The 24,822-nt window shown below is 42.2% G+C and overlaps 1 protein-coding gene across 1 annotated transcript; it reads right to left on the bottom strand.

Moving 5' to 3' along the window:
• Positions 1-1,702: 1,702 nt before the first annotated feature.
• CUBN (cubilin (intrinsic factor-cobalamin receptor)) lies at positions 1,703-21,957 on the bottom strand (the record flags this gene model as incomplete). The annotated part of the gene is made up of 17 exons (XM_010157216.1): positions 21,824-21,957; positions 20,495-20,624; positions 20,095-20,187; positions 19,070-19,108; positions 18,202-18,303; positions 17,170-17,273; positions 13,432-13,558; positions 12,252-12,420; positions 11,621-11,752; positions 10,331-10,426; positions 9,647-9,768; positions 7,390-7,576; positions 5,595-5,713; positions 4,152-4,386; positions 2,623-2,804; positions 2,092-2,254; positions 1,703-1,893 (listed from the first exon to the last, which is right to left on the bottom strand). Coding segments are annotated over exons 1-17 (2,325 nt in total), but the record flags the coding sequence as incomplete, so codon positions are not given.
• Positions 21,958-24,822: the final 2,865 nt, after the last annotated feature.

Raw genomic sequence — 24,822 nt, 5'->3', positions numbered from 1 at the left:
AGTACCAGGCCAAACAAACAAAAGCTGTCTGTTTTCATTAAACACACTTCCCCTCTCATTTCAGAAATTAATTACACTTCATTCCAACCAAAGTCTCTGAATTAGAGGAGGAGAGAAGGAACGATGTCAGCACAATAACATCTTTTAAAACCAGACTAACTGCACAGAGCTCACAGGGGCCTATTCCTCACTTGGTCAAGAAGAGATTACGCACAAAACCAAACCCATGCTGCCAGGTAACTGCGTAGCTGGTGGCACAGGATCCAGCTCTGCGCTGGGGCCACAAAGCTTGCTCCTACCTGCATCAGCACCTTCGCCGATCAACTAGGTGTCTGTGCCCAGCTTGTTTGACTCCTGTTTACCTCTGTGTGGTACAGCGAGCAGTATCCAGAACTCATTCCGTGTAGGATGAGGTATTTATAACTGTAACGTGATAATGCAGCGTGGAGAAATATAGGCTGGGTATGACAGCAGATGCCTTGAGACATGGCAAGCCAGGGTGCGGCACTGAGGAGCACAGGGACAGGTTGACAGGAGAAGGGGTACGGGTCACCAACATGAAGAGTTTGTCAGGCCCTGAGGGCACCACTTGGGCTCACTAGCCCAGCCTGGCTCCCTCTGGGGCCCCCACACGCTGTCTGTGGCCTAGAACCGCAAGTCAGCTCCCCAGGACCATCGGTTCCTGCCCCAGTGACACTGCAGCATGGACAGTCTCCAGCTCCCCACAGCCCTGCCCTGCCCAGCCATGGGGTCTGCTGAGCTGGGCCCACCTGAAGGTCCATGTCCCAACCCTGTCCCCTGGGAGGTGCCTGATGCCAGTGACTGCCCTGCTCCCCTGCCACGACAGCAGTACAGACCCTGACTGTAGGCCCTGCTCTGCCCCTCTAGGGAGCCCCCAGCCTGCACAGCACCAAGCCAAACCCCACCCATGGTCAGTTAAAGAAATGTTGACCTGGAGATGGAGAAACCGGGTTTAGGGATAACAAACAAAATGAAGAAATGGTATCCAGTATACTTAAAAGGCACACTGTAGTAGTAAATTCAGATGTAACATGAAGCTGTAGAGCAATGAAGAGAGCTGTGTGTAAAAGCAAATATAAAACCCAGTAGTGGATCCCAGTTAGTATCAACATCACTATTGTATTATTCCAACATTTTCTGTATAGAAACATTCTAACTGTACTATTATTTTTTTCTGTAATAATAATATTTAAACTAATAACTCTTGATTTAGACTGGTAAGATTTCAGTTATGCTAACGATAAACTCCTGGTTTTACATGTGTATATATGTATGTATCTGTAAATATATATGTGATGCGCTTCATTTTTGCGCCAGAACAAGGATTTCTGTATAACACCATGACTCCAGAAAACACTGCATAGTGGCTAAGGCATTATTTCTACTTTTCTTGTATTTGGCATGCATTTACCAAAGGTCCAAACTTCACCTTAATCACGTACAGCTGATTAAGAGTTAGTGTTAAGATAGACAGATTTTCTTGTTCTCTTATCTTTGCTTCATTCCAAATGTACAGTCCTGCTCTCTTAGCCCCTGTGACTTTTGGACCCTAATAAATTAGTATACTTAGTCCTTTGATTAACACCTATTTCTGCCGTGGCCCTTGGGACAGAAATTATGCAGCACCGTTTTCTACACACATGTAATCAACTTTTCATATCAACTGATTAAGAGAAGTCACCTCAATATAATTTGATGAACAACCAGTGTGACTCTCCAGCTCCATATGGGTGAAGTTGAGGTATATTCTTTCATCCTCTGGCTGTCTGATAATGTAGATACATTGTCGGTTGTTGACATAAGGGTTAGGCCAGAAAGGTGATGTGATAATCCCCTCACTATCCGTGTAATTTCCTCCACAACTTGGATCTGCTGTATTAAGAAGAAAAATACATCAATTGAGATATTCACAAATTCAGTAACCCTTTGTTTAGGCTGCCTCTATACAATGGCTGCCAATCAAGGAGGATTTCTGTATTAAATAGGAAGTGTTAATTACATCCATTCATGTGCTGTTGGCTATGGATTGGGAATGTAACAGATCAACCTTTAACACTGAATTTTACTTACCAGGAGATGTTGTATAGAGAATGTGGAAGCCTTTATCAGTAACTAACTCATCAGAGTGAAAGTGAACCCATGCATATGGACCAGTGGTTTGGAGTGGGGGTGGAGATCCAGTGCTACAGTATTTGCCAAGGACAGGGTCTTGTGGAAGAAGACCATCTCTAATCTAGACAGAATGATAGATCAGCGTTTAGGATTATTAGATGTGTGCCAACTGTGAACAGTACCAACACTCTAAAAGTTCTCTCGAGGGGCCTGAGCTTTTTAAGGAAGTGAAAGTTTCCCACCAGGTATTGGCCTGAATCGTCTTTAGTCACAAGGCTTCCACTGACTTTGGTGGAGCAGGATCTCATTCCCTTTCTGTTATACTGCCTGTATCTCATTGTGCTGGCTGGAATAAGTTAGTTCAAAGGAACATTTCAACCCAGGATTTGCAAACAGTCCCCCCTTCTGCACATACAAAAAGTTTTGAAATATCTTGTTTTGCAGTAACACAGCCATAAAATGTTGTCATAATCCACAATTATATTTTACCTCTAAATGGTCATAACTGCAGTTTTCATGGTGTTCCAGCCTTAGTGTGCCAAAAGCAAATGTGATGAGGAGGCCAGGACTGGTTGAGATGGTCCAGAAACAGTCTCTGTTTACAGGATAGTTACCAGGGTATCCTGGAGAGCTTATCGAGCCATAAGTACCCGTCAGCTCACCACCACATTCTAACAGAAAAGAAACACGGAAGAACACAATCCTTAACACCACATGTCAGGTCAGAAGATGAATTCTCCTGTAGTGTCAAAACCAGGTACCACTTTGGGCTCCAGAATAAATTAAAAAACAAAGATCAGGCCAAACAAACCAACTTATTCTTTCTTTAAAAATTACTATTAATTCTGCAACTCAGTTATAAAAGCAGAACTCCAAATATCTCCTGATTTCCATAGTAAAAGAAAGATTCTTTCCCAGTTTTGATGGAAATATCTTTAGGAGAATGGTCAAAAGCACTGTGTTTTGGATTGAATTTACAAAATTAATCTGAATTTCTGTACTTTGTAAATAGTCTCCATGTTTTATCCTAGCACAAGGCTGTTTTCATTAAAAAAAAAAATTAGAGAGAAGGCTGGTTTATATACCTCTAATAAAAAAACCATCCCTCTCAACGTAACAGTTGGGAAAGGTAGGGGTAACTTGTGTTATACCTAAGGAATAGCTAGTTTAGAGACATGTATATATATATATATATATACACATACACACTTCTCTCCCCCTTTGCCTTTTTCTTTTTTTCCCCAAAAAAGATCAGTTTTCACTTTTCAGTATCCATATATTTGTCAATTAGTAATTATCTATCTAATAATGTCAATTGAAAGGAAAAATAAACCACCAAAAATCACATTAAAAGCATTTCAATAAATATTTCCAGAAAGAAAGAAACCATTTCCCTCCTGGATTTTCTACACTATGTTTTACTCTATGGTTCTTTCAAGACACAACCCAATGCACACTTTTGTTTGTGGACAATACACAGAACACAAATCATCTTGTGCTTGATGTTGCACAAGATGATTTGGAGTTTATATCTAGAAATGCATGGCTGGGCCTCCTGGAAGAATCACGCAAGTGACGTTGCCAAGAATTCAGGCAGAAATGTACAGCAAATCATACCAAAAACCTTACAGATAATTTAAAATCAAATTCCCAACAATGTTTGGAAGTCATGGTTCAACCTCTTTCACCTTTTGTAAATTGTCAGTGGCAAAAATGTTGCCTGCTCAAAGTACTAGATAGTGCTCAGAGAAAAGTAAACTAATCCCAAGAACAGCATCTCCAGGAACACATGCCCTTTGGGGATTTCCTCACAGGATGTATAAAGTAGCCTTAAAAAGCAGCAGAAGGTGCTTTTTTTCCATGCAGAGGTGTAGAGGTGCAGTTTAAATATTTAAAAATTACATATATGTCTACATTTCAGTTCTACAGGACATTAGGACCACTCCTAATGTTTCAAGTGTTTCTTTTTCTCCAAAGCTATGAAGATGCTAAACTACACGATGTTACATAAAACTTACCAGGATCCCGAGATTCCCACTGAACAGTAAACCCTCCAGCTGTAACAGTGTGGCTTGAGTAGAACCAAAAATAGAGGGAGTTGTGGGAACTGAAAAGCTCTTCAGGAGGTGAGGAGCCACAGTATTTTCCCAGCATATGCGTTGATGCTGAAGGCCCATCATGAATTTGTAGGAACACAGCATTACAGTCATGACTTGTCTCCAGTTGGAAGAATGGGAAAATAATACGCAGGATCTAAGGGGAAGTAGCAAAATAAGAAATCTTTTTTTCCATCTGCTGAGACTGTTCAGGCAGTAACTCTGCATAGAGCAGATGTATTTGTTCATGCAACTGTGAGAATCTATGAGCTTTGGAGCCAGTATGCTATTCCCAAAAAAGTTCCAGGACAGAAGAAGATATTACAGAATCTTAAGGGTCAAAAAAAAAGAGAGAAGATAGGCAAGAATTTGGACAGGAAGTTGTCTGGAAATGTCTATAATAATTGAGAGCATTTGACTTTGTCCATTATATATGTGAAACGTATATGTGCATATTTCAAGCCATGTGAAAGGTCGGAAATAGAGTATAAAATACTTCATTCCAGGTTTCCCATGGCAGTTTTCTCATCAGACAGTTAACATTTCTCATCCTTGTCCCATTGTCATGGGAGTCAAAAAATGAAATTATCTTCTTTGCATGTATAAAATCAGTGTCTCATAAGCCCACTCTAGATACTTAGTGGCATGCACAGCTTTAAGTATCTTCAGATTCCTCAGGGATGTGCTTTAAGATACTGAAGACAGTATTGGCTGTCATGAGTAAAGCTGAGGATATATCACATATGTATATATCATGCTGTATAAACCACTAGCAACCACGGGTTTATAAAACTACTTAATTCATTCCATGAACTGTCAAAAAAAGATCAAACATTTAGATCCCAAGTAAGAAGTTCCACGTTAAAGCATGAAGTAGGGTATTTTGTAGTTGTTATTTATAACACAAGTGGAATTGTTAGTTACAGATCAGAATCAGACTATATATGTGAGTGTAACATTTAAAAATTAACACTTAAAAAATTGAAATACTGCTATTACACAAACCTATTGCCAACAAGAATTAAGCATTCCATATTTCTGGTGCTCAGAAATTGGAAAAATGGAATTGTTCTGGGGTCACTTAGCTCATGAACCAACTGTGGTGCCCAACACAGCAAAGCTTTTCTCATGCAGCTATTCACAGCTGCACAGGAAAACCTTGAAAACGTAACCCAGTCAAATTCTGAGGCTAAGGAGCCCAGAGGCTTGTAAGGTTCTGAAACTTGCTCTTTTTGAAACAACTCTTTATTCTGAGGGGAGTGGATCACAATATTGGAGCATGTGGCATGAAGATGGTCACGTTTGCTCTGAAGGGATGAGGCCTCCTGCAGAATGAGGGTTTCTTTAACCTGAACTCTGTTTTACCTTGTTGGGATTTGTTTGAATAAGCCAAGCGCAGCTGACCCCACTGCTGTACCGCTGGCTGTTTGGGTTGTTAGGGTAACTGAAAGTCCCCCTGGAGCCTGAGAGGTATCCTCCACAAACTGCAGAAAGAGAAAATTAAATGGATTAATTTGTGCTATCATTATACAGACTTCAACAAACCCCAGCTTCCTAGCATAGCTTTGGCTTCCTAAACATTTAAAACAAGGGTGGAAGATACTTCTATGGAAGACTCTTCAGGATTTCTTCTGAATTGGAATGAAATCACAAAAAATGAGCACAATTACTTCCTGAGAGAAAAGTAGTTCCTAGAAAAAGAATAAAGAATTTTAGCTGGAATATGTGGATACTGGCAAAAGATGTTGATTCTGTCTCAGGAAAATGTCCATAAACTAGTTTGTTCCCAGAAGGATAGCTCTACATTGAATCTTTAAATTTTTCTCCTACAATGAAATAACATTTTGAAGCTAACATGATATAGAATTGTCTTTCTCAGCAGTACTGCATTATAGAAGTTATCTGCCAGATGTTTTATTGTCCCATTTATTCTTTTTGGTCAGAACTCTTGAGTCTGATAATACCTCCCATGATACACCATGGTCTCTTCCCTCACTGAGTCATCCAATGAACGGGACCTGTGCACTGGGAAACCCAAATAGCTACAGAAAAATATGTCCATAATGTACCCAAAATACAATGCACATAGAGCTACAGTGTGCACCAAGGAGCTGTAGTTTAACATTGCATTGATGCTAAAGAAATATTTAATTCTCTGCAACAAAGTATTTTGTTTAAAGGAATGGTAAAAAGAATATGATTTTGTTTGAAGTGTACATCTCAAATGTCTCACCATTTCCCAAAGAGATACAAAATTATCATGTCCTAAAATGTATTATTTTTCCCTTGGTTGGGAACTAAACCAAAAGTTGATACATTATAATTTTTCACTGAACAAAAACTGGTTTTCTATCCCTTCTATCATGAATGGTTAAAAATATTTTTTTCCATGTGTGCTTCATAATAAAACATTACTAGTCAGATATTTAAGGAAAATAGGAAAGAGCCTGAAGTAGCTCTAAAACAGCATATTTCACAGTGGTTCCATAAAAGTTTTACATTCTGTATTCTGTGAAAAATTAATCTGCTTTCTTCACAGCAACCTGTGATAAATATGGGCCATCTGACAGACGGTTGCCACAGGGATGCTCACTGGACTGCTAGCCAGAACTTGGTTAATTAAGATTAATGACAAAAAAATCCCAAACAAAAAGTTATATTAGGAAGGAATGTTAAAGGCAGGACCTCGCTTGCAGTCACTGTAAAATTCAGAGTTCCCCATTCTCATGGATAACATTTCTTTCATTAAATTTCTGTTTGAAAACTTTTCTGGCTTTTCAGCTAAACAAAAAATTTCAGGACCTTTCAGCTTCACAACAAATGAAATAGTATGCACAGAAGAGAAAGTCTCTTGTAAACCTGTTCTCCTTATATCTGATCCTCTTTCCCAACCAGCTTAGCAGGCCAATTCTCAGGAACAGAGACCTGATTTTAGGATGTCTGGCCAGTGCGCCTGCAGATCAACTTTATTGTTACACTGTTATTGCTAAACAAAGCAGCTATAAACAAACCTCACAGAAGACTCTGACTCCAAGGGGCCCCAAGAAGCTTTTTTTCCCCATCACAACTTGGGTCTTATTGACATTAATCATATACACCAAGCATCTGGTCGCTGAAGCCTGGTGGCCCATTTCTCCTGGGAAGAAGATGCCAGCCATACCTTGCTGGGCTGTCTGGCACTGTGGTCCTGTCCAGGCGCTGGTGCACTCGCAGGAATAGCTGTTGATGCCATCAGTGCAGCTCCCCCCATTCTGGCACGGGTTGCTAATGCATTCATCAATGTTCTCTGTACAATTAGGGCCTGTCCAGTCCGCATTACATAGGCAGAAATACCCAGAGATCGTTGCCTACAGGTATATGCAAATGCAGTAAACTTAATGAGCATGGATCAACGGAAGGAATCAATGTAGTTGGCAGTAAGACTGATATTTACACTTACTTTATGTGGAGGTATCAGAGCAAAGAAATAAAACCTTTGGAATTTAATGGTCTTGATGGTCACTGGTGAATACCAAAATAAATCCACAGCCTAATCACATTAGCTAGCTCTTTGATTTTTCTATTAAGTTATTTCTTTGCAGGGCTCTTTCAAATTACTTTCTAAAAAAGTCAAAAGCTGTATTCATTTAGCCATTCAGAAAACTGTCTGCTTGGCTTTAAAAGATCACCCTAGAAACAAGTCAGGCATATAATCTCATAAATAGCAAGTCAAGATAAGAGTGGTTTATAAATCATTTCTCTGGCCTGTTCTCTGGGAAGTCTGCACTGCAGTTGCACAGGCTGTTAACTTTCATTTCCCCCTGACGGATGTTAAATGGGAGTAATTTCATTGCCTTCTCTGCACTATTCCTTATTCTGTATGGCTCTTCTCTATTTCTTCTGTCTCAAGCTTTACTACTTCTCCTTACAATCAAGACTCCATATCTCTAGCTTTTTTCATTTTGCATGTTCTCTTTTCTTATATTTTGTTTTATAGACGTGTTTTTAACAGGTAAAGTAGAACACGGTATTCCAAGGTTCATGCTAATAATCCCATTTTCAATTACATACAATCGGTGTGCTGTATTCCCTATTTCCTTTTCCATTCTCTGTTCATGTCCTCTGTGTCCTGAACAGAGATTTTCAGTATGATGGAAGAAGATTTTGATGTGTATTTAGGGCTCTAAAGGTGCCTTTAGAAGGTGAAAAGGTGTTTTCTGATCTGCACTGGCTGATATTTAATGAACATTACATTTCATCTGCCATTACACTTGACAAATACAGCTCTGCAGTTCCTCTGTTTTATTAAATGCTTCTGTAGTCCCATTACTGAAGTACCTGACTGTGTTACAGTCTTTATTTAGTAGTTTATAGCCATGATTGCCTACAGTTAGATCCGGGCACAAAAGGTCCTTTAAATATCTGAGTGAAAAGACCATAGGTACCTACAGAAGAGATGAAGGAATACTGGTAAGGGGTGAAGGGGAAGTGAAGGGTTCATCTCCTTTCACACAGAAAATGGGAAAAGGGAAAGGTGACATATAGAATCATTTTGGTTGGACAAGACCCTTACGGTCATCGAATCCAACTGTTAAGCTAATACTGCCAAGTCCATATTGTATGTCCCATTTCCCCCCTGCCTCCCAGGATCATCTAAAGGAGGATATACGCAGACCAATGTGAACAAATGGAATCTACTGGAAAAACAAATTTACCACTTGCAAATATTTCTCCAAAACGATAATCATAAATATCCTCCACAACAGAATTATCAAAATCCTGAGGTCTGCAGCGTGGATTTTCCTGAGCACAGCACGCTTCATGGAGGAAGCCAAAAGGCCTTCACAGGGTCCATGTGGCGAAACTAAATGATCACTGTGCATGAGAATAAATTCACAACACCAACCAGTAAAGGTCCAGAACACTCAGCTACCAGCAGCAGTGCAATCAATTCCCACATGGCACCCTTTCTATATCCCTATCAACATCCCCAGACTCCAGGGGGGCTCTCACAAGATCTGCCTAGGTACACATAACTAACTGTACTGGATATTAGCAGCCTCAAGGTCAGCAGAGGTACTGGTTTTAGTATCATGGATAACTCTTCCAAGATCCAAGGTGGTAAATTACCTTCCTGCCCCATGAGGGACAGTCATCCATCAGTTCTCCCCCACCAGCATCTCATCACTAGTCTGGGATACCGGCTACGACTGCTCAGGTTATTGGTGCTAAGATTGCTGCCTCTATTTCAAACACACAAAGAAATTACTTGTGTACCCTGAAACTCACTGTGTTTTCCCCAGGTATCTCCCACTACCTGCTGACCCTGCCTCTGTACCTTTAGTATGTCTGCACTCAGCTTTCAGTCTCACCAGTCTCCCTGTTGTTAGCAGCTACAACATAACGTTGTCACTAACTGCAAGGAGTCCAGCACTTACCAAGCACTGCCCATTTGCACAAGGGTTTTGTAGCTGACAGATGTCACTGAGAGGAGAGCACCCGCTTGGCCCATATCCACTTCCAGTGTATCCAGATGCGCAGGAACAAAATGGTATTGGCCCTTGGGAGATGGGACAAGACACAAAGTAATTCAGTCCTTGTTACAGTTACAGTAGCAACCACCACAGTAAAGGTCCTTGACATTTTGAAGCAGAGACTTTACAGAATTCTAACTTATTTGATCTTTTCATAGGGTTCCCCTGGCAGTGTCCAGTTTGACCATGGAAAGATCCCTAGTGTTGCTTTGCTACAGGTACCTGAGAGTGCAAGGTGACCTTTGTGGGAAGTGGTGGGAGCAGTTAAAGGGAATTTATGGAAAGGAAAAGAATAAAAAAAAAAGCAGCTGAAATTGGAAAATTACATCAAAGAGAAATGCTAAAAATCTCTACGTTTTTATGACAAAATCTGCACTTTGGTAGAGCCTAAATCTATTCCTTTCAATGTTTGTGGAAATACCCGCTAGCTTTAGCTAACCTGCCTGTAAACTCCTTTGGGTGAGGCAAAACTGACTGTGGAGAAGGGGCTGTAGTCTAAATATATTGCTACAAGGCAGGTTGAACCTAACCAAAACCTCCCTGAGATTCGCACTGGTATTATTAGCTGTCCTTAAGAAGGCATCATACCTGGAGCTGAGGTACAAGTAGCCAAAGGATGGCACCCTCCATTATTTATTGAGCAGATATCAACATGGGTACATGTTTGTCCATCTCCCTCATAACCTGTTCAGAAGTAAATCTCAGTTAGTCTGTAACAACCTATGTTCTTGAGAACTGACAGGAAAAAAATCAACTGATGAGAAAAAGAAATTATTTATGGTGTAAAGACATATTTGCCTGCAGTTAAAAAGACAAAGTTGAGATCAGTGCTGTAAAAAAAAAAAAAAAATCATATTAGTTGTGGTTCCTACATGCAGGGATTGATTCCAATCGTAATTAAATCCTCCCATGATTTTAGAAAAAAAGGTATATTAGTATTACCCAGATATAGGTGGGTTCAGAGTGAGGCCATAGGAGCTGAGATCTCTCAGCCTTTTTTTCATGTCCTTTTCCCCCTACACGTCTGCACCCAGCCAGACCCAACCACCTCCGGGCTTCCTGCTGCATGCCAGAGCGGAGGCTCTCAAACACAACATCCAGCCCCTCTCGGGAGGCTCAGCAGGGCCAAAGCGCTGCAGCACGACCAGAGCTGGGGTTCAGGGCACCACATCGAAACTACTCTGAGGCCATGTTTCCAGCGTGGCGATAGCTCTTCAGCACTCAGTAGCTGAGAGCCTTCACTACCTGCAGTCTCTTGCCACATAAATAGCAACTGAAAGGTCAATTAGAAATGCTTTTTCCTGCTGGTACTTCTAATATTGATATCATGCATCTCAAAGAATTTCAGATCGTAAACCACAAATTATACAGATGTAAGTCACCACTTCGACTGCTTGACTAGTACTGCAATGGAAACACTGCCCTCTTAGACAGCATTCAGAGCGTGACAAACAATTCTCTAGGCTTTTTAAAGACAGAAAATACAGTTGAGTCATGGCACACAGGATATTCTTTCAATTAACATAGACAATGAAATTACTATCACAATTATGCAATCCTTGCCTCCCATTAATGAACTTTTTCTTTTAAAGGAAGTCAAATCCAGGCTCTAACACTGAAAAAAAATGTACCTAGTAAAAGAGAAACACATTTCAGAGGATGTATTAACAGACATACTCTACAAACATTCATTAATAGCTGAAGCATTTTGAATATACTTGGACTCTTTATATTACAGTATTGTTTTGTTTGTGCAATACTTCTTTTTATAAAATCAATCTTCAGCTTCTTAAGTGTATCATAAAATAGGCTCAAATGTGTTGAAGCTTTACCTTTTAAATCTTTTCCTAGTTTTATCAACAAAAATATCCATTTTACCTGGTGGACAGAGCCCACAGTGGAAGGATCCCATTGTGTTCATACACTGAACCATCGGTACTGTTGAGCAGCCTCCATTATTAGTCTGACATTCATCAATGTCTTGGCAACTGTAGCCATTTCCTTGCCAGCCTAAAAAGAAACACAGGAGAGACATCAAAAGAGAAAATGCTTGACCTTTCATTTTCTTCTTTGACCAAATATTTTCTCAGAATAGAAAAATGTAACTTTTGAATCTCACTTCTGTAACACAAGGGAAGACCAGTCCCTCTGAGGAAGAGGAATCATAGGTTGTATGGCTTGAGGGGACAGTTAGATTTTTATATTGCCTTAGGACAGTGAGCATAGGGACAGGAAGGACCGATTACACAAAGGGAATAGGACATGACAAACATGAGGTACAGCAGACCTACTTAGATGATCAGTTTAGGATGGGATAAACCCGTGTGTTAAGACTCCACTGCCTGTGTTACCTAGACAAGACACATCCTGTAGGCATTTATTCTGTAGACTACAGACCAAAGCATTTCATGGAATTATTCTCATCTGGATCCTCTGCATGTGACATACAGGAAATACTACCTGCTGCCACCCCCTCCCATATGAGAGCACAGAAGGATGTGATTGATACCTGTGGGACAGGGACCACACCAGTAGGAGCCTGGTGTGTTGTGGCACTGCACAGGCGGATTCTGTGAACATGGACGATTAGGGAGGCTGCATTCATCTACATCAGCATTGCAGGCAGGGCTGCCAGGAGGGGACATCCAGCCAGTGTCACAGATACAGCGATACTTGGGCTGCCACAGCAAACATCACATTACATATTTAAGACAGAACAGTCAAGAAAAGGGCAGGAGGAGTTAATTTTATAAAACTTTTAAACTAAAGCTTTCAGAGCATTACATGGTTTACACATTCTGTTTTAAAAGTTGCACTGGTAGTTTTCTCAGTCCATTTCTTCCCCTTAATTTACCTATTTAGATTACTGAAGCAACAACAGGCTCATTCATTAAGTTCCCAGAAAAAATGAACAGCAATTATGAGCTGTACATAAACATAATTAAAAGTCATCACTTTGCTTTGTAACCAGGGTAAACAGATCAGTGTAAGCAACCTGAAATCAGCTTGGCTGTTTTCTTTTAAGCAAACTGCTCAGTAATAGGTGCAATGTGCAGCACTGACATCAAATTGCAAATATACTTTTTTTTTTTCCGACGAAAACATTTTTCTCTCATAAACTTTACTAATGGCCAGATTTCAGCATTTATCTCACTTCAGTCCAATTAAAGCTAATAGGAGTTTTACTGTTGACTGTCACAGGAGCAGACACTGTTAAGCCATCACTGAACCCTTTTGAAAAGCTTTTTCCACAAAAAATGAGCAGAAAAGAAATGATGAGTTGTGAAAACTTCTACAAATTGAGCAAACAAATTATTTCATAGCATAGCACAAAGAATATGTGGTGTGTCTGGAATGGTGCATCGGTGTATAGGAGTGTTAAGGAGCACAGGCTTGGCAGGGTAGTTTTGGAGGGCTGCTCTGAGTGGAAAGAGCCAAAGCTGGCATGTTCCGTATGTCCCTTTGGAGTGAACACCCTGTAGTCAGATTCTCTCTGGGAAAGAATGAGCTGGCTTGCTCCAGAAAACCATTCAACTGTATGTTGAACAGAGAGGTTAGGTTGTGTTGTACAGTGGCATTCCTTGCTGTTTTTCAGCAGCAGTGTGTGCGACGCAGTTTTGTGGTGCTCACCATTATTTGTTGCTTATTCGTGGTGTGCTATACAATGAGACTTATACATCGTTCCTTACCCTATTGGGCTGATCCCTGTCTGCATCTATGCAGATGCCATGCCCACAGAGTGTCTCAGATTCTCCCTGGCAGTCATCAAACTTCAAGGCACAGTGAGACCCATAGGTTTCTGGAGTACAGGAGCAGCTAATGGTGAAAGCAGACAGAAAAATCAAAATGTCTTTATAATAGCACTTAAAGATCATATATTGCCATGGTAAGATATTGTTCCCCACTCTTTTGATCATATGAAATCCGTCTATTTAGCTATACTAACAAACAGATGCAAGGCTCCTGTTCAGCAGAGACTCAAAAATCATGGGAGACTTGCACATTTCCATGACTGTCTGACTCTATGGGAGAATCCACAGCCCTCTGTTACATTCATAAGTGCAAATCCAGAAAAAAATTAAACGTCTATCATGAGACTTCAGCAGAGTATGCACCTGGAAACCTCCATTTCAGTCAGAGACCACCTAAACCCTGTGTTCCAGTTCATGACCCTCATATGATGCCAAGTGGATAAACCCCTACCTCTGGCAACATGCAGAAATGCCACGTCTGGCCTGTCCCAGGGAGCAGGGTTCCTTCAGACCCACACCTCAGGGTGCAAGCTATCAGGTAGGTGTGGCAGGCAGGAGGCAGCATTTGGGGCTGATGGGGTGGGAAGAACAAAGTAGTGGGCTGAAGGGATGCATCCTGCCGGGGGGATCTGGCCTGCAGGCTGCCTGTTGCATGTCATTGTTATCTACAGGGCACACCTGAGTCACAGCACTGTACGTATGCAGTGGAACTGAAATTGGGAGCTTCTATGCCACTGGGTAATGCTTCCCTTTTTTCCGGCCCTCTACTTGCACATGGGCCAAATCTGAGGCTCTGAAATACAACTGAAACAGACAAAAACTCACAGAAAGCCTCCTATCAGTTCACCAGCTGTTTATTAAAATGACAGTAAGACACTTATTTGGATGCAAATTCTGTGCTGCAATGCCTGCTGACACCTGCTCCTCACAGAGAAGTTTGGCAGGTACACACCTTTGTTGGATTTCTTTTAAGGTGGCTAACAAAAAGCACTCTATAAAAGCAGATACCTGCAGAATTTGAATCAGGATATTCCAGTGCATCTGATCTGGACCTTGGAGCAATTTATTAATAAGCTGCTACTGTCCCTGTCACGATGTCACGTGCTCAGTTGAAACAGCAGTTTGATAAGCCAATTGCAGGTAACTAAATGCTGCACCCAGGGCAGGCAACCCAGATGAACCTATGCGTAAAAAACCCCACAACAGCTTAATGCTTAACTGCAGTCTGCAGTACTGTAAGACAGCATGGCCTTTATTGTAAGAGACAGCAGATAGACCAACACCATTGCAACAGTGCGGGAGCTCAGCCTGGGCAGGCAGAGAGGCAACAGGTCAAGGAACCGGATGACCTTTGTATGTTCAAAGTACATCAGAGCTTTACATTCAACTCCAAAGGACACAACAAGGCAGTCAGAACAGCCTCCAAGGAGGAGGGCAACAGCACTGTTTCCTGCCTAGTCCGGCAAAGATTAATCTGTTACCCATCTGAAGCTGCTGAAAACAGCTTCAAGAAGTAGGTCATGCCACAAGGACCTTCAGCCAAATTGAGATGCACTGCTGCTTGGCACTGCCCTGGTTCTCTCCCACTGCTGACGACACATTGGGATGAGGCCCTCATTATTTTGAATCTGGCACAAACATCTGATAAACTTGGGGACTCTCACAGCTTTTCATCCAAGTGATGCAATATCCTGTCAAGGTCCTGATTCAGGAAGGTGTTTCCTGAACACCTTCTTTTTTTCCCTCATGCTTTAGTGCCTTCCTGAATTATGGCTTGAAGCATCCAGATAAAGAATCTGAATACAGAGGGAAGACTGTATTACGTTCCATTTGACAGTACCTGACCCAGTACTGCCCTTCCCTTGGCACTGTCAGTGGTGGCTATGGAAAGTTAAGTATTCCCATTTTCTTTACTTGCAGTCCCCACTGGTCCATATTAATTACACCACAGCAGGAGTGGGGTGACATGGGTTGCTGGGCCTCAGAAAAACTAGCAGCAATGTTCTCACAGTTGTTGCAAAGAACAGAGAGCTATGTCATGTTCTACCTGGGGTTGGATTTAGCAACTGGGGAGCACTCAGAAGACAGGCAGACAGTATGTGAAGGGAGACTGAAGACAGTACAATGGAGTTGGGGAAAGGACTCAGTAATCCCTCAGTGCCCTCAATAATCCTGAAGGCATAATGCAAGAGCAGTAATATTAAGATTTGAATGACTTATGAAGAGTTCTTACTTCATTTCAGGAAGCACTGATTCAGTAAGTACCAGGGAGGGCAAGAACTACATTGGGGAACAAACTTACAGGAATCATGACTGTACTAACACAATGGAAACACTTGCAAGAAAGGCAGAGGGTTTGTCCTCTCAAACCTTGATTTAGTCACACACCTGTACATCACATCGCTGAGCACAGTAACAAACAACAAGTAAAGGCTTCATGAGTAGTTTCCTCAACAAATGTCTGTGTTGGGGACAGCTGCAGACAAGCTAGAAACATCCTTTAAAACCAAAGAAAAGTGGACAGGAGCATCATGTACCAGTGACACCTCAGCAGACCCTGTGTTAATGCTTGATTGTGTGGAGCACTGCAGAACTTCCCCTGCATGAGGTTCTTCCAAGAACTGACAAAGCACTATAAGCCAGTGTTATGCCAAGCAAATATTTGTGGGGGCTAAGATTTTCATGCTGAAGCAGGAGACAAAATGCTTTGCAGGGAGCTGTGGCATGCTATCCAGCATGCTTGTTCCCACTGCACAGGGACAGTTTTGTATTATATCTGAAAGTTAGTTATCACATTATTTGACGTTACGTAAAATAAGATGCAGAACATTCAGGCTGACCTGCCCTGTAAACAAGAGCATGCTTCCTAAGGAGCTGGGCACAGCCAGAGAAGGGTCTGCTCCAGGGACCTCATGTCTTTGGGGGTCTGCACACGGGCAGCCCAGGCACCCTCGTGGCCGGTGGGCTGCAGACAGGATTTCTACTCCCTTTCTGCCTGGCAGCACTGTGAGTTGCCTGCTCTGCTGCAGTCTCAGCAGGGTCTGTATTTCTGGAGGGGGTGAAAACATTTCTCAGAGTGATGCGGTATGCTGGGAATGCCAGTGATCAAGAGTGCCCAGTGCCCATATATCCAGGAGATTTTCCAGCAACTCAAAGCCTGTGCTGGGCTGAAGCTCTGCTCCTGTTTACCTCCTTCATCTCCCTCGCTCCCTCTGGCCTCAAGGGATAGGTGATAGAGGAGGGATGCTAATGTGGCTGTGCTAGGTAGGCACGTTGGCAGGGACTGGTTACAGACCAGCATGCCACATCTCACCACCCCATCGGCACGCCATGGTGCAGTAAATTCCCATTAAAGTACCTCCACCTACAACAGAGAGCCAGGTCACAGGAGCCAGTGTCCAATTTGCAGCCTCCTTTCGCAGCACAGCTGTGTGATAAAGCTGGTTCTTGCTGCTCTGTGTCGAAGCAGACAATGGCTTCAGAGGGCCTCCTGTGCCTGTGGTGGGCTCGGGTGTACCATGTATTAATGATTTTATATTCTCTCAGACTGCAAGGGGTTACAGTGCATAGATACTAAACAGACATTCCTACAACCTGTGCTGCAGGAGTGATACAGGGCACCAAAATAGCAGAGTATTTTACATAGGGTTTTTGTGTATAGTTTGGAAAAGTTACCTGTAGCTGCCTGGCGTGTTCACACAAGTGGCTCCATTCTGGCAGCCTAACGCTGTTCCAGCATAAATCTGGCATTCATTAACATCCACTGAACACAGGAGGCCCTAAGATGAAATGGAAACCCAGTTTATTTTCCAAATAACTGAGAAATGAAGCAAACCATGCAGCCAATGTTTAATATAGTTTCCAAAGTTATACAAACCATGGGCCGCTATCAACACAGCTTCCCTTATGAAATATTATAGCAAAACTCTATTTTCATCTGTGTTTCTGTGACCCTGGTTATCAGTCAGATGAGGGATAAAATATTTCAGATGTTTGTAGAAAGCATATGTAACAGCACAGTACTGTCATCCCCCCTACTTTCTAACTCCATAGCAAAAGACTCAGAAAACTTTCAGACTGCTTCTACCGGGAGATGCTGTTTTGTTAAGACTGAGAGCACAGCAATTTTGACTCAAATCTTGCTGGGATGACTTTCAGGTTGAGAGCCTTTGAGAAGAAGATACAACTTTTCTATCTCTAGGGAATGTAACAGCACCACTAACGCCTCTGCCAATGAAGTCTTTGGATTTCAAAAACTCAGAATAGGATTGATTACTTACACCCTCATTTGTTTCATTTGTTTGAGCTGGAATAAACATCCGTCTCTCCCCCCCCTCATTCTCTCTCTATCCTTGCGTAAGATCAACAGCAAGGCATGATGTCCAGTTCGCTCTGCTCAGCAAAAACCAAACTAGTTCTCTGCTGTGGAAACTGCCAAGTGTCACTGACTTCATGGGCCAGCACCCACGTACAAGAGTGCACAGTTTGGCCCAATGGTTTGGGCTTCATTTTTTTTTGGTATATATTGATATGTTGAGAAGCACATGTGCTTCCCTTCAACCAAACGATGAGTTTGATACTGCTGCTTTGCTGTTCAGTATATCTCACTCTGTCCTGAGCAACCCTAAAATGCTGTGTTTCACCACAACTACAGATGTATCCTTAGAGTTAAAATACATGCTCTATCCAGGGGGGCTAAAGACTCACCTGCCAGTTGCTGGGACAGAGGCAAAAGAAACCATCCAGAGAGTTTACACAGGTCCCCGAGTTCTTACAGGGGTTACTACTGCAGGCTTTCCCCTGGATAGTCTGAAACACAGGGAAAGTGCAGAAAATTAAGTTTCTTCTTATTTAGTGTTTCATTAGACTTATTTTCAAGACAAACGTTTTAACCATTTCCCACTCCCCCACCCCCCTTCTTTCTTTCTTGTGTGTCCCGTGTTTTTTTTTTTCCAGCCAGGTTGATTTGTAAAGGTTTTGAGCTGCTTCTCTCATTATCTATACAAAACAAAGACTAGTATGATTAGGCTTACACAGGATGGCCAGCTGCAAGCACTAGGATGAGGAAAGGTCTGCAAGAAGTAAATATTGCTGTTTTTCAGCAGCAGACTGTGAGTCTAGATGGAGTGTTATCTTGTCTTGTGACTCATCTGACAACTGCTTTTAATAGCAGCTGTGGCTTGTCACAAACTCAGTAGAGAAGTTGGTGACTACTGAAAATTAGCTACTAACAGCACAATATAAAATCCAGTTTGAATTCTCTAGCCTTCATTTTGACAGATCAGTGAAGGAAGAGTTTACTTCTCTTCGGTATCTAGGAGTTGTTCTTGAGCCTACAACTGTTTTTCCTTTTAAGGAATGCAGGCTCCTACGCAGTTTATATTTTGTAGGAAGGCATTTCACCTCCTCTACAGGTCTTGGCTTTATTTTACCTCCTGTTACCAAAAAAACCTCTCCTGGAGAAATACATGAGAGGAAAGAAATCATTTAGCTATTTAATCATTGTAACCTCACTTTATTTACTTGGGGTGGGGCTTTTCTTTTTTGATCTCTAGTTTGCTGCCCATTTACTCACCTGCTCTAAGCTTTGAAGTTTGTTGTCAAGACTCACGATCTGCAAGAGAAATGCAAATTACATTGTGCTTGGTTCGAGAGTGACCACAGAGGTATGTGCTGAACACTGGCAGACTAACACAACAGTGTCTTTCGAGAAAAGAGAATAGTCGGTATGTGAAATCAGGTGACAATGAGGTTCAGATCAGGCCCCATTCACTGGGATTTCAGTGTTTTAGGCTGTTCAGAAAATGACAGCCTAAACATGTCACAGTTTGGGTCCAAAAAGCAAGACTCAAGTCTTGTGAAGATGTACTCAGGTGCTCAGCACTGAGGATGTGAATTTTCCAATGGGATCATTCGGGTGGCCATGTGCATGTGAAGGACGGAGGTCTGAGACAGTACACCAAAAGCCAAGAAAAGGTTCACCATATCTCAGTGGGCCATAACCACAAACAGCAAGCTGAAACTGAATCAGGAAGGATGATGGATACCTATTAGTACAATTTGCCAAAGGGGAGATGTCTTAGGCTATAAAATATTTTCCTATAGGGAACTTGTGTCAACACTGTAACAAGACACTTAAACCAAGTCGGACAAAGGTTTCAACATCTTCTGTTGGAGAAAAATCTTTAGTAGCAGCGAAGAAACAAAACTATTGCACAGGTCTTTTTACTTCACATCCCTGTAGTCCATTTCACCTATAGAATGGAATGTTTGTGTGACACCTATAAGCACATATATGACCCGCTTCCTGAATTTAGTGGGATTTCACTTCCATAAATATTAAAGGATATAGTCCATAGAGGCATTGACAGTGAACAAAAGAACAATCCTGGTAACTGGAAATTATGGGATTTACAGGAATATTTCCATTGTCTTCAGAGTTACTGAATAACATAACACATAGACTCTGAGCTGATGTTAAATATGGACTCTGCCCCAGTTCCCTGGAGTCCAGAAATACTAAAATGAATCAGGTAATGATGTTAATCTGAGAAATGGAAAACTGGGAATGCTGGAGGATAACACAAGGGTATGTCTCACCTTGGAGGTCAACAGAGCGACCTGCCGGGACACATTCTGAGAAGCACCATTGGCTTTTTTAAGTTCCTGAATCTCTGCATTACTTTCTCTCACCTAAATTTGAACAGAGGTAATGTGAAACAAGCTTGCTTTTTCAAAAGCTTAGAAAAGTTTCATTCTTGCTTTAGTATTATAAAGTTAATACTTAAATACAGAGAGCTCTGTTGCATACACAATTTAATCTTTTAATTATTCTCTGTAATAGTATGATTACAAGTCTGCAATAGCTTACTTTCACCTTAGAGTGCTGACAGATAATATAACAATCATGCAAAACACATTAAACATTTGCTAAGACAATTAAACTATTAATATGCAAAACTGAGAACAAAAACATATTAAGGAAAAGTAACTATATCACCTGACTAAAAAGTTCTGCAAGGTCGTCTTCATTAATTTTTATTTTCCCCAGTGGTCCAGTTCTAAATTCAATATTTTTGCTAGAGCCAGCACGGAACACTAGATTACCTTGCTCTGAGGACAAACGAGGCCTGTTGTATTACAGAAAAAAAACAGAGAGATCATTTAGTTACACATATCTGCCAAAGAGTAGGTGAGAAAGAGCTGCAGCAAAGCCATTCTTTTCCCATTACTGGCACTTAGAAGCCACCATACGGACAAACGCATTTGCAAGCAATGGTACTTACTGCTCATCATAAACGGCTCTTTTCTGCCTCTTTTTTTCATAGTGGTTTGATTCACAGCTCAACCCAATAAGTAATAATAATGCAACTAAAAGCCCAGGCGCAGGAGCAGCCCAAAGCATTGCTCTCCTCCAGCTGCCCTGCCTTTGAAGTGAAACCTCCAGTGCTGAATTGTGCTGCTGCAGAGCCCAGATGCCCTTTGCTCTCACACAAGCTCTTTATTCACAGGGTGCCCATGCTGCTTGCTGTCTTGTCTTGCAAGGGTAAACTTTACCTCAGGTATCTAATTAAAGACTGACAGCGTGGAGATCACCTAGACATTACATGTGTTTTTCTCTTTCAGTTTGAGGAGATTTGAAAGATCATTAATTGAAATCTACTTGTATTTTATCATTATGCCTTTGACCTTTGTACAGCTGAGCACCCCTGTGTCCACCTTGTAATCTGCAGCTAGCTACGGCAGGAATGGCTTGCTCTCCCCACATGCTGCACCACACGGGTGAAGGAAAGATTATTTGGCAGCACTAAGGAACCTAGATTCTTACCAAAAACAAAACCCAAAAACCCCACCCCAAAACCAAATCCAAACCACATATAAAAAGCTCAGTGGCTGGCAAGGCATATTTGTATTGAAAGGGAAGCTTCCAGCCAGGAATTCATCGGGCAGATGACACAAACCAGTTAGCAGTACCAAACAGCATCTGATGGATTACAACAGCATAAGACAATTTTAACCAAATATGGTTGCTCTGACTCAAGGACGACTGAGTCCCCAGATGCTGGGGACATGATCACACACCAAGGGGACTGCATTTTGTTTGGCATGTGTAGGCTGTCTTCATTGTACACACCAGGACTCCCAAATTCAGGGCCAGCCATAGACAATGCACAAGACCACTGAAGAATTCAAAGGAGGCTTAAAAGTAATTGAAAAATGCAAATTCACATGTTCTTAAATCAAAGCCAAAAAAAAAACCAAAAAAACACCAGAAAGCAGAGCCAGTATTTGAAACTTAACCCCATTTTCCTCTACCATTCAGCAGTACCTTGCAGCCTTCTCAAAAGAGGGGTCCCATCCAGACGTTAACTGGTACTTGTGCCTGAGACCCCATAGGGTTGCTGCTGGAAGCCACAGCAGGTCCACGTCCCACCTCCCTTTTGATTTTGCCAGAGTCTCCATATTCCCCTTGCACAAGACCTTGCTGTGCTTTCCTCTCCCTGCTTAGGGGAGCTTTATGTATTGCTTCCTTCCTCAGGAGCTACCTGAGCTTCCAGGCCTGCCACCATTCATTTTGGTCTTCCCTTTTGCTTATGCTAACATTTCAAAATTACTGAGAAGGTAACAGTAGCCACTATTCATCAATCCTTTAAGCCCCAGACCTTCATGGAGGCTGCAGAGCTCCTGCACTTCCTAACTATGCTGGTTTTGGCTGGGATAGAGTTAATTTTCTTCATAGTAGCTGGTATGGGGCTGTGTTTTGGATTTGTGCTGGAAACAGTGTTGATAATTCAGGGCTGTTTTAGTTACTGCTGAGCAGTGCTTACACAGAGTCAAGGCCCTTTACGCTCCTCACCCCACCCCACCAGCGAGCAGGCTGGGGCGCACAAGAAGTTGGGAGGGGACACAGCTGGGACAGCTGACCCCAACTGACCAAAGGGATATTCCGTATCATACGACATCATGCTCATCTTATAAAGCTGGAGGAAGAAGGAGGAAGGGGGGAACAGTCAGAGTTACAGTGTTTGTCCTCCCAAGTAACCATTACATGTGACATAGCCCTGCTTTCCTGGAGATGGCTGAACACCCTCCCACCCGTGGGAAGTGGTAAATGAATTCCTTGTTTTGCTTGTGTGCATGGCCTCTACTTCACTTATTAAACGGTCTTTATCTCAGTCCATGTGTTTTCTCACTTTTACTCTTCTGATTCTCTCCCTCATCCCACTGTGGGGAGAGTGAGCAAGTGGCTGTGTGGTGCTTTGTTGCCAGTTGGGGTTACACCATGACACTAACCCTGCCCAGCTTTCTCTTCTGCTTCAGTTGACACTTGTCACCTACATACGTCCCACACATATGCGGGACACACCCTGGAGCTGAGGGATGAATGAACTCTCAGCTTTCACAGACAGAAATGTTACAAGGTCAAAGCACCCTGGGAAGAGATTGGATGTGGTGACAAAAAACATTGTCACCTCAAAAAGAGGCATAGGTGGACTGTAAAAGTGAACATGAAGCCAGGACAGCTAATGTTTCTGGTGCTGCCACAGACAATAACTTGAACTTCACTAAGAATAATTATAGTGTCCAACATTTTATCAGCTGCATCCCACCACCTCTACTATTTTCTGTTGTTTGCATAAAACCTAGGGTTTTATTACATTTTCTTATCTGTGTTTTTAGAAACTTAAAATTCAGAACAGCATTAGCCTGCTGACCATCTTTCCTGTGCTCACACAGACTGTGATGCAGGTAACCCAACAGTTACTGCTGCTGCCTAGTGGTCTGGAAGGCCAGAGGTGAAGCTCTCCTGAATCCAGAGGGACAGGCCACCCCACATGTCTATTGGTGCAGTAGCAGCAGCTCAGGTCCCTGAGTATTCACCCACTCCGCAGCAGCCTGCGGCCTCCAGGAGACTGAGTCTATCAGCTGTTGCTGCCAGTACAGAGGAATGTGAGGAGGAATCCTCATGTGTTGTCCTTTACCATCACAGGGGATAGTGTCTACACAAAAAATAGAGAACTGTATCCTCAGTTGCTGAAAACTGTCACTGCTCCATTCAATCCAAATGAGTTATATTTTACACCAACTGAGGATCTGTCCCTGCACATTTTTTTAATTTCCTGTTCTGCTCTTTGCCCCAAAACCCCTGTTCACAAATGGATAAATTATTGATGTCTGTCTAGTAGACAGGACACCTTCCGCCTCTGGGTATCCTGGTACTGTCCTTTAAAAAAGTGCTCACTAATATTTATGATGTTAGTTCTGACGTCTGTCTGGGTTTTTTTTTCTCAGTTTGTTTTTTTTAAGTCTACTGAGTTTTTGTAACTGTCAGTTTGGTGTCAGCTTGAAGAAACTACAGACCAACTAAACCTGCACCTCCCAGCAGGCTGCTTGAATGTATCCACACTTCAAGGCCCTTCTTTCACAAAGTCCATTGTATGCTGACTGTTTACAGCCTGGACTTCATCTGTGACCCACAAAATCCTTCCTTTCCTCTACTCGTTTCTTTCACACAGTGTGTATGCATGGCTCCTCTCTGCTGCCTGTCAATCTTTGATTCAAGCTTCCCTTTCCAACTAATTAACTCCAATACACCTAATGACCAACAAGCAATAAACCATAGAGGATGGGGAGAAAGCTGCTAATGCTAGGAAGAAGTAGCTCTTTTCATCTTCTCTTCATGCAGGCTTTACAGCGTAGAAAATGGTTGACCTGAAAACCAGGTGACTTTCTCTATGCACTGAGTATAGGGTGGAAAGAGGGCTCTGGACATCTATGTAAACCTTGCATGACACACTATTTTCCAGCTCGTTAGACCTTCCAGAACTTACTTCATTTACTCTCTCTTCCAACTGAATGCACCTTAGGCTGGCCAAGTTGGGAAATCCGTAAACCATCTTAAGAAGAAAAATAGGTCCACACCTTTTAACTTTACTGAAATGCATTGGATTTAGACATCATTTTGGAGGAACAGAATGGAAACCCTACAAATGTTTGGCATAAGAATAGGGGCTGTTCTTTCCAACAAGGAGAGCTGGCACAAACGCCTCCACCCGGGACACATCGTTCATTACCTCACTGACATTATGCTGAGGAGACACCTCTGGAGAGTATGGGTTGTGCACAGATTTGGCAGGAAGTAATTGAGCACTTGCCCCTAATTCTGGTTGAAGTTCATCCTGTACTAGCAGGGACTACTGCCTAACACCATCTTGTGGAGCTGTGAAATGAAATGGCAGCAACCCTCTACTTCTCTACCAGTACGTGCCTGCAGCGCAAAGACACTGCTGCAGAAAGCAAGAGTTGACTCCTAATTATCGCCAAGAA

Source organism: Eurypyga helias, unplaced genomic scaffold, assembly GCF_000690775.1.
Source record: "Eurypyga helias isolate BGI_N326 unplaced genomic scaffold, ASM69077v1 scaffold30098, whole genome shotgun sequence".
Classification (NCBI taxonomy): Eukaryota; Metazoa; Chordata; class Aves; order Eurypygiformes; family Eurypygidae; genus Eurypyga; species Eurypyga helias.
Note: the sequence above shows the minus strand (reverse complement) of the source record. Positions and strands in the feature narration are given on the sequence as shown.